Source organism: Hippichthys cyanospilos, chromosome 1 (assembly GCF_059441005.1).
Source record: "Hippichthys cyanospilos isolate Australia breed blue-spotted pipefish chromosome 1, RoL_Hcya_1.0, whole genome shotgun sequence".
Taxonomy (NCBI): Eukaryota; Metazoa; Chordata; class Actinopteri; order Syngnathiformes; family Syngnathidae; genus Hippichthys; species Hippichthys cyanospilos.
Genome location: NC_142369.1, coordinates 8,809,428 through 8,819,781, shown reverse-complemented (window position 1 = coordinate 8,819,781; position 10,354 = coordinate 8,809,428). Strand labels below are relative to the sequence as shown.

The 10,354-nt window shown below is 38.5% G+C and overlaps 1 protein-coding gene across 1 annotated transcript; it reads left to right on the top strand.

Annotated features, from left to right (window-relative positions):
• Positions 1 to 1,384: 1,384 nt before the first annotated feature.
• On the top strand, positions 1,385 to 10,354 carry capgb (capping protein (actin filament), gelsolin-like b). Its single transcript, XM_088435028.1, has 9 exons — positions 1,385 to 1,553; positions 4,503 to 4,696; positions 4,773 to 4,927; positions 6,559 to 6,720; positions 7,467 to 7,616; positions 7,720 to 7,806; positions 7,882 to 8,014; positions 8,942 to 9,033; positions 10,130 to 10,354. The coding sequence occupies exons 1-9, from the start codon at positions 1,432 to 1,434 to the stop codon at positions 10,193 to 10,195; spliced, it is 1,161 nt and encodes a 386-aa protein (XP_088291154.1). The 5' UTR covers positions 1,385 to 1,431; the 3' UTR covers positions 10,196 to 10,354.

The following is a 10,354-nucleotide window of genomic DNA, read 5'->3' as shown; positions in this document are numbered from 1 at the left end:
CGTGCTACGTTAAAGGGTTCTTTATTAACTCTGTTTTTTACATTTAGTCTTAAATTTGAAAGAAAAAAAAGGTAACACGACATTTATGCTCTTTTTTTGAATTGAGTTCTCTCAATTATTTTTTTTTATATTTTATGATTTTATTTTTTTACAATATGGTATAGTTCGCTGTTATATTGACGAGACCTGTTAGCGAGCACTGTATAAAGAAAATGTCAATAAAAACAAGCACCCTGCCACGTGACTGATTCAGGCGGTTCACTGATTTTTTTTCAAGGTTTTAATTCTTGTACTTTTATCACTTGTTTTGAAGGGGGAAATTACATTGTAGTATCGTTAGGTAAACGCTTGATGGCGCCATATATGAATCTTAATGAAGTGCTGAACCAGTTGGCTGAAAGTTTCGATGGTACATTCGGCTTCACCTCACCATCACCAATTATGCACAATATAGCACAAATACATTTGTGTCTCAATGTCTTCTATGCCTCATAAACTGTGAAGCTAGCTATCCCGGAATATAATAATGTATATTAGAATTCATACTACGAACATCCATCCATCCACTTTTTTTCGCCGCTTATCTTATCAACTAAGGTTGCTAACTCGCTGATGCCTATCACTGTCATCTTTGTACTAAAATAAAAGACATAAATATTATGTAAAGTAATGACTGTGAGCAATTTAATTTAACTCTTGCGCAGTATTTTGATTATTTTGGATCGTTTTCTTCCACATCATTTGTGCAGTATTTTAAACAAGGACAAGGACAACTTTGACATCTTGTCACCATCTGGGTGAAATTTCACCTCCCCAGTCTCTTTTAATGTAAAATGCAAAAGGGTTAAGCAAAAAAAAAAAATCTTTTAACATTCCATGTTACTATGTGTGTGTGTTTTTGTAACAGTCATTTTAATGGAATGTTTATTTTATAAATTGAAACACACGCCCATATTTACACAAACCAAATATATTAACAGGGTGTCGGAGTGTGTGAAGCTGTTATCGTTATGATACATAAAAAAATGATGGTTGCTTGACTTCAACCTTAAACAAAATATTCACCTCAATTATATAAGAACCTTCCTGCGTGTCAGAACACGTTCGCAGGTGAGTCACGGATGGCTAATCTCAACCTGCGCTGGTATTCCGCATTTCCTGGTGAGTTCAAGTGTTAGCAGCACTATCACTGTAATAGTTACATTATTACGTATTATCATTATCAGAGTCTGAAATGTCAAATGCCACATGTGATTTAACAATGGAGCATGATGGTCATGAAAACACTTTCACCTTTTACTCTAATAGAATCTGATTCAATCTCTGCGACAAACAACTAGCGTCAAAACAAACTCAAGTGCCCCTAAGTCTGGATTTAATCACATTTGTGTTTGAAACAGGTGGGCTGGCCCTGCAGGGCATGCAGGAAATATGTGGTCTATGTGTGAGTCAATGCTTGTGTGTGAGAGCGAAAGAATTTGTGTGTTTGAGAACCAAGCACTCTTTTCGCCACTCCTTGCCTGTTTGGTACCGCAGTTATTTTCCTCTCCAAGGTAAGGCTTCAACTTCCCTCCTCAAACTGGTCATTGTTGAATAGTTTCTTTCATTGCTCTTTATTTCCTTGTTTGCTCATCACATACTTCAGTTCCATATAGTGTTACCACATGACAATCGATTAAAAGTCAGACGTTGTAAAGTGTAAAAATACGTCATTTTTTGACATTAGCATAGCAACTAGGAATTTTTTATTGCACTTATCATCAACATCAAGTTGATTTGTGTGTGTTTGTGTGTGTGTTTTTGGCTGTAATTTCTCACTTCCTGAAAGTGAGGGCGGGGTAAGCTGCTCACTACTGCAGCAATTCTCAATACATTTTCTATGTCCCTTTTTTCCCCCCTTTCGATTAAAATTGTGATTTTCTACAAATAATACGCCTTTGTTTTTTTAACTGTGCTGTATAGAGGTAGCGCAATAGCCATGGATAACACAAATAAATTCAGCAAATAACTGAAATAGCGTATACTGATCCCCTTTATTTACAGCAAACTCATCAAACTTTAAACTTATGACAATATCGATCTAATCATGCCCAAAGATGTACAAAAATTGAGCTAAATCTGTGATTTTCTGTTGGCGTATAAAGCAGGATTACGACAGATGATGTTGACTAATTTTCAACAAAAACTAAGATGCGCTTCAATACTTCCTGTTTCATTCTTCTTTCAAGTAAGTGTGATGCCATCTAGTGGCTGACAGTGAAATTAAGTCAAATATAATCAAATGTTGGATGAAAACACAAACCATAAAAAAAAGATAATCGCAAAATAGCAGCACGATGTAGCTGAGCAAGCGTTTGAGTGGTTTTGATTGTCTTCTTTTACCTAAAAAGAATCAGCTAGCAGCATGGGCAATTTAGCTCATTCTAGAGGGTGCTCGAGCACCCCTACAATGAATCCCACAACTCCTAAAATTCAAGGCTTTTTTGGCATACTCACAAGCTGACTGATTGCATGTCCATAACACAAAACATGTTATGCTTCTTTTGTCTAAAAGCGGGAATGATAATGTTTCAAAATGTACAAATATGTTCGATTTATCTCACCTGGACTGGGGCTCAGCACTCCAAAATGTCTGCCCCAAGAATCACCACTTGGAAACAGTATCAATATTTTAATGGGATAATACACTTTTTTTTCATTGTTATTTCAACTGGAGCCATTCACGCTTACATACATGAACGTGATTATAGGGTATGCAGATATTCCATTGCAAAATAACATAGCAAAAGGTGAAAAAAAAGTGAAATGCTGCGAATACATTCACAGGTGCTATTTTTTTTTGCACTGGAGGATGGGAAACACTAGCAAAATTTAATCATGAGGCTCAGAGTAAGACATAAGGGAACTGTCTCCAAAGTTCTCGTATCCAGGAACCCGACCCTAGCACAACTCCATCCTCCCCCGCTTCCACCCCAGGTAGGCTTTCAGCATACCGGCTTCAGTTACCTCGTCCACACGGTAAAAAAGCAACAGGTGAGCACAAAACTCCTCTTGCCGGAACCCCTCCAGCCAACTCTCCAGAACCCATTGAGGATGGAGCCCGAGTCGGACAGCACGGAACCAAGCCGCATCATCCAGTTGAGTGCAACTTGCAGGGCTTCTAGCTTGTAGCTTTTTTGGGGCATTTGCTGTTGAAATATTGATATCGTCATCGTGATTGCCTGCCCTTTGCTCTCTGCATGTACTATAATGAGGCTAAACGTCACTCCCAGACGTTATTTACTGCTTACGGCTGCATTTTGGCGCCTCTGTTGGAGCAAAACACAAGCTGCTACTTCCATTATAGCCCCGGTGTTTATACGGTATCCCCCACCCTTGTTGTCTTAATATTTATTCGACTCTCTGCGGCAACACGATAAGGAACGATAGCGACAGCGTCTTCATTATCTTGCTGTGTCACATAAGCACAGGTGATGATTCATCGCTGATTTGAGTGTTTCCCAACCTTCATTGAGCCAAGGCAGACATTTCACATCTCGCGGCGTACCAACAAACCAAAATCTGACAGGAGACACGATGTAAATCAGAACTTTTGATGAGTTCCATACATACTGAATTTTTTAAAAAAAAACGTAATAGAAGATATGCTGTATCACTAGTCTAAAAATGGCTTTCTGAATGATATTACATTTGTGAAATATGAATTAAGTAGCAAAAGCCACTTACTGTATTTTGATCACTATCAGGGGCGGCCATTTTGTTACCTGCTGTCAACTGAAAATGACATCACAGTTACTCATGTATTGACCAATCGCAGCTGCCTTGTTTTTTAAGTTTACTCATGTGATGTTAGTAAAGTGGGCCATGATTGGCTGTTACCTGAGCAACAGTGATGCTGTTCTCAATTGTCAGCAAGCGACAAAATGGCCGCACTGAGACAGATAAAAATGTGTAGAATGCGCTGCTTAATTCAAACTCCGCAAACAGAATTTTTATAAGAATTCCGTGTTTAGACTCGGGAGGCTACATAAAACATACCATCAAGAAGTATTTTACTTGACTATCTCTTTAACCAAACTATTCGTAAATAAAGATTAAGATGAACATCATTCCTTTAAAACATCATCCACAGAGGAAGTAGGCTGTAGAAGGGAAGTCATGATCTGATTGTGACCACGTGAAAAACTGGCAAACATTTTGTGCTTTCACTTCTCCGTGCACCAGTCTAGCGATGTTTAACACAGTCATACTGTACATCCTCTTTTATTAGGACCCTTGATGTTTAATGTCTTCCACTTGAGCCAACATACTAACAGGGAATACTATGTATGTTCAAATCTTGACAAATGTTCATGTACATATCTGGACTGTTATATAGCCAGCACATTGGCAAAAGTTAGGTGACCAAGGCTCCAGATCACCTTCAAGCTTTAGAGAAAATGGATGGATGGCTTTAGTTTGGTAGACAATATTGTCATCCATCTTTTTATCTCTTTGTGCAGCATGCTCCCCTTACAGGCCGCAGCAGACCAGTTTGGTCCCGAGGTCAGGGTGCCAGGTCTGCGCGTGTGGAGGGTGGAGAAGATGAAGGCGGTCCCACTGCCTCCCTCAGAGGTGGGAGTGTTCTACAACGGCGATTCCTACTTGGTGCTAGATAACCGGGGCGAACTGGGAACTGACCTCCATATGTGGATAGGTGAGACGTCATTTGACACTTGACGGATCGCAATTGGGTAAGTTCTTATTTTGGATCCTTCTCTTTTGAAATTCAGGTGAGAAGTCGTCAAATGACGAGCAGGTGGCGTGTGCCATGCTGGCCATCCAACTTGACACCTTTCTGGGCGGAGACCCCGTTCAGCACAGGCATGTCCAGGGTTACGAGTCCCCAGAGTTCATGGCGCTATTCCCCAGAGGTGTCAGCTACAAGGTGTGGTTGATTTTACCAGTTGCTTTGCTCACAACATTTTTGAACATAGAACGGTCATGTTAAAAGCTATGGTTTCAATCAGGGTGTTTGATACCACCACTTTTCAGACCATTAACAGGAGACGTGTCGTGACTCAGCAACAAGGGTGAGGTCATGTAAGGTTGTGGACCCGAAATGCAGGGAAGCAAAGTTTTGCTCGAAAAAAATAAATAAATAAATAAAATTATGTAAAAAAAAATTACCAAAAAACCAAGAAGCTCAAAGGGACAGCAACAATTAAAGAAACATCAACAATGACCAGAGAAGAAGTGAAGGGAAACAGGAAACTAAATACAATCAAAACTGGTGAGACAACAAGGAGCACCTGAACAAGACACAATTGGAACAGGAAGCTGATTGGCAAACACAAAAGAAGACTTTAACGTCTCACAGGTGGACGCAATCACAGTAACAAAGGAAACAGAGGCATAAACTAACGAGAACAAAAGACCAAAAACCCAGGATGTGAAAAGACAAATCAAAACACAACAAAAACCCTGAACAAAAAAAGAACAGTAAACAACAAAACATGAACATAAGAAGTTATTAACTCTGAAGTAGTCTCCAATACAAGACACCACTAATACTTTTTATACATTCACCAAAATGACACAATTTTATATAAAGACCCATATATTCCAATAAAGCATTTTCCCTGATATTTCCATGACAGTAATGGCAATTTTCGATTTTTCAAATTTAGTATTTCTACTTCATGATAGTAAAACTACTCCAAGATGGTTGACAATACTAGTATCGACTTCCATTGCAAGTACAGATATCTTCAAAAGGCAATCCTTCATTTTCAATAAAACCAACAATTATGATTTTACGTCCTCTATTTGTCATACTATACACTTTGCTGTGTTTTCCAAAACACTGTTACAGATATTCAGCCCTCTGAAATAATCATCTGTATTTCAATTGCCAAATAAAACCATTGCAATTGAGTGAAGAAACCTTAATTTAATTTGAATACTAATTTAAATCTAGTCATGCTAAATTTTGGAGTTTAAAGTTGCAGGTTTGCTAATCAATGCAAGAGTTAGTGTTTTTTGCATAAGGGTATATGCTAGCTGTATTATCCACTATGCCAACAGGTCAAGAACAAACTTTGCTATATAATAGAAAACAATGTATGTGTTCATATGCATTTTCTAATAATATGAGTAAAAGACTAACAGGGTTACTTCATAATGACTGAAAAATATGAAAAAAAGAAGAGTGGACTTACCTTAGGTCTACGCTTGGACAGACCAATGAGCTTGACAACAACCTGACGAAACAAAACGTTTGAACAGTTACAAGGAAGACAAAACAACAAAATCTTGCCAATATGCTGATTCGTAACATATTTGTCATGTACATTGGTCATCGAATGAGAGGGACAAGAGAAAAAAGCCATTTTATTTTTACTGAGGAACCACTTTTACTAGAAACACAGTTACACTGTCTGAGGATAACTATAATAAACAAAACAAAGTCATTTTTAGGAATTCATGGATTATTTGAAACGTCCTTGTACTTCATGTGTGGAACGCTTCATACACTTGAAAGTATTTTTTTTTTTAAAGAGGAGCTTGTCTTCACAGGATGGAGGGGTGGAGTCAGGGTTCAGGAGGCCTAAGGGCACAACGACGGTGGTGCAGCGCTTGTATCAAATTAAGGGAAAACGCAACATCCGTGCTAAAGAGGTGGAGCTGTCCTGGAAGAGCTTCAATAAGGGCGACTGCTTCATCTTGGACCTTGGAGAGGTGATTGACACAAGTAGCAGAAGTACAGTAGCTACGTTTTGCACTAAAGTAGAAAAACAGATACAGTATTTGTTTAGACTGTAATTGCGAGTACGGATTAAACTCCTTCGTTCAAGTAAGAGGAAAAATATATGAAATGTATGACTTTTACTTAACTATGAATTAAAGTTTTACTGTCAATTATGCACATTTTTTTTTTATTAATAACTTAGCAAAATTTAAAAAAAAAAATGCAAGTAAAAGAATTATAAGCTATCTATACTATCAAAAGTGTTCGTCTAGCTCTGCTTAATGTTGTGAAATAAATGACAAACGATCCAATAAGATGATAGCGGCCGAAAAAATGTAGTAGTAATGAATCCAGCAATTTTCAAAAGTTGCTATGCTAACAGAAAAGAACATAAAAAGTCATCTTGTATTAAAAAAATATACTGTAATTTTTTTCAGAAACCTCATTTCGAATTGAATAATAAAACATAAAATAAAAAAAATCCTACTCGAGCGTTGTTTTTCCAGGTTTGATGATTGACACAAGACAACGCATTTACAATAAAACATTTTTCAAGTTGACAATATTGTCAACTCTTGCTTGTTTAAATGTCTTACCCCCTTGTTCAAATTTGACCTTAACCGCACCTCGTTCTATCAAGCTCATTTTGACATAATAAGGATTACAAAATGATGTCTGTGTGACAGTAAGAAGTTGTCTAAAAAATGAATACTCAAGTACTCATTCCGGCCCGCAGATCATCGTGACCTGGATCGGCTCGCAAGCCAACGTCTTTGAGAAACAGAAAGTGCGAGAGATCGCCTCGCTGATTCGGGATGCGGAAAAACATGGGAAAGCTCGCATTGTGGACTCAAATGAGGGAGAAGAGCCTGCTGAAATGATTAAGGTAACTTCAGAAATACTGAGCCCTTGAAACTAACGTTGCCTTGCCCTCTGCTCGAAAGAATTTGATGATACTGTCTAGAAAGTTGAGGGTTTTGTTGCAACAGGTTTTGGGACCGAAGCCCGAGCTGCCTGAAAGCACACCTGAGGAAGACAGCAAAGCGGACGCCTCCAACGCGGCCTCACTCTTCAAGGTCATCAGCATGAAGCGCTTTATTTTGATGCCAAGACTTCAAATCCCAGCATCATCAGCGTTCCTCTTTTTGCAGGTATCCAACGCAACCGGCTCCATGTATATGACCAAAGTCGAGGGTAAGAGTCCGTTTGCAAAGGAGCTGCTGCTTCGCGACGACTGTTTCATTCTGGATAACGGCGCCAACGGGAAGATTTTCGTGTGGAAAGGTGACGACTTGGAAGTAGAGCAGAATAGAACAAATGTTTTGTGCAGCAGCAAAAATTTGGAGTTTTAGTCCTTGTGCGGTATTTTGTCCAATCCTTTGATCTTTACATCAAAGGAAAGCATTGAAAGAAGACACGAGGGAGCTGAAATTTCACCCCAGTTGGTGTCAACATGTCAAATTTCAACATGGCACGATCTTTCAGTTATCACACCACCTGGATTGCGCCATCCCTCGGCTAGAATACTGCAGGAATGAAACGGAAGGCAATTACCCCAAAATAGTCCAAATACAGGGCGGCTCAATGGAACAGTGGTCTGCCTCACAGTTCAGGGACCCCAGTTGAAATCCACCTCACTCCGCCCTTCCTGTGTGGAGTTTGCAGTCCGCGTGGGTTCTCTACGGGCACTCTGGCTTCCTCTCAGACTCCAAATACATGCATGGAAGGTGTATTGGACATACTGAATTGCCCTTAGGTACTATTGGGTGCGTGAATGATTGTTCGTCTCTGTGTGCCCTGCAATTGGCTGGCAATCAGTTCAGGGTGTCCGCATCCTGCAGCCCAAAGTCAGCTGGGATAGGCACCAGCAAGCCTGTGGACCCCTGCGAGGATATGCGGCTCAAGAAAATGGATGGATATTCAAAATACTGCACAATGATTAAATGCGACTTGTTTGATAACGCCATGTCAAGATACACCAAAAGCACGGGTCAATGTGATTTGCCGTTTAATCGTAAAAAAAGTTGTATGTATTTTTTTGAATATTTTTCTCTCTGATCACTGAAAAAGATGAGGAAAATTAGTTTTCACAAAAATGATTTTGTATACTGTATTTGTTATTTCTGCTCAACGTCTTTGCGCTTTGTGTCACTGGTGTTACTATACAGTATTTAGCAGACCATGTCTAATCAATAAAATAATATCTCGCAGGAGTCGGTGCCAACGCCAAGGAAAAGCAGGTGGCCATGCAGTTAGCGGATAAGTTCATTGAGAGAATGAACTACCCAAGAATGAAAACACAGGTGCAGCACACAACCACCGTTTTCCTCTAACCGCGTTAATGTTTTCACACGGTTTCTTATCAGTTTCTCGTCATGTTCACTAGTTTTTATGATCACTTTCATGCAAAGGTGTCAAAATTATTCCAACTGGTCTTGAGTAAAGGTATAGATAAAAAGGGGCGGGGTTGGCGGTAAGAAAAGAGAAGCATTGATTTAACTCCTGTACCTCAGGCATAGAAACAAAAATGCAGACTCTAAAATTTACTTAGGTACAGAAAGATTATTTTTAATGTGTTTTATGCAAAAGTAAATTTTAAATCTTGACACACAAAAAATATTATGGGAAATAAACTTATGTGAAGACTGGAATTGAAAGGGAAAACAATATTATTTTGACAAATGTTTTAACGTTACAATAACAGTGACGCTATAGGAGAAATGCTGTACAATAATAATTCATATTTTTCTGAGCATATGTCATATGTATTGTATGAGGAAAAAGGCATGTTAGAAGAAGTTGAAATCTCTACAAAAAATTGTGATGTTACAAGAAGCAGTAATATTGTTATTAGAAAAAAATCATTCGTTGTATTAGGTTATAGTTGGAAATGCAATGTTACAAGAAAGTCTTAAGCATGTGACAACCAGTTGTAATGTTAAAAAAAAGTTCTATTTTATGAAAAAAGCGCTGTATTATTTGAGAACATTCCCCTGTCAAATGAATAAAACAACAGCAAAAATTTACACCACTAACAAAACAGGGCAAAGTAATAAAGTGGAGAACGTGGGCGTCAATTCCACCGCCGTTCATATGCAAGGGAAGCGCTCTACCGTTCGAGCTAAATCAATAAATTGCAAAAATTTTACAAACTATAAGCGAAAGCAGGCTGTAAAGCGAGTGAAGAATTTGGGCACCAACCCAACTATCTTTTACATGCTAATTCAATTTGAACAAATTCCCATCAGAAGAATAAATCAACAGCAATAATTACAAAAATAAAACTAACCACCTACAAAATTGGAGGTTAATAATCCCAATGCTTTTCACATGCAAAGCAAGTGCCCCAGCAGTTGAGTTAATTCCCCTCACACTCAGCTTTTTGTTGTGTTGCTTCAGGTGGAGATCCTACCGCAGGGGAAAGAGACTGTCATGTTCAAGCAGTTTTTCAAGAACTGGAACTAATGAAAGTTCTTCTTCAAAAAAAAAAAAAAAAAACGTTTTTTTTTTTTTTTTTTTTTTTTACACATGGACTAAAATGTACAAAATACTGTTCATCTGTTCATGTAAGATCCTGGACATCACTTTTATAATTGGGATGGGACTAAAGGCTTCTTATGTTGA

What these genes read in the sequence shown, in the direction of transcription:
- capgb (XM_088435028.1), top strand. Translation starts at nt 1,432, where the DNA reads ATGTGGTCTATGTGTGAGTCAATGCTTGTGTGTGAGAGCGAAAGAATT. An exon ending in CAGTTATTTTCCTCTCCAAG is followed by an intron (nt 1,554 to 4,502) that starts GTAAGGCTTCAA and finishes CTCTTTGTGCAG; the next exon opens with CATGCTCCCCTTACAGGCCG. An exon ending in CCAGAGGTGTCAGCTACAAG is followed by an intron (nt 4,928 to 6,558) that starts GTGTGGTTGATT and finishes TTGTCTTCACAG; the next exon opens with GATGGAGGGGTGGAGTCAGG.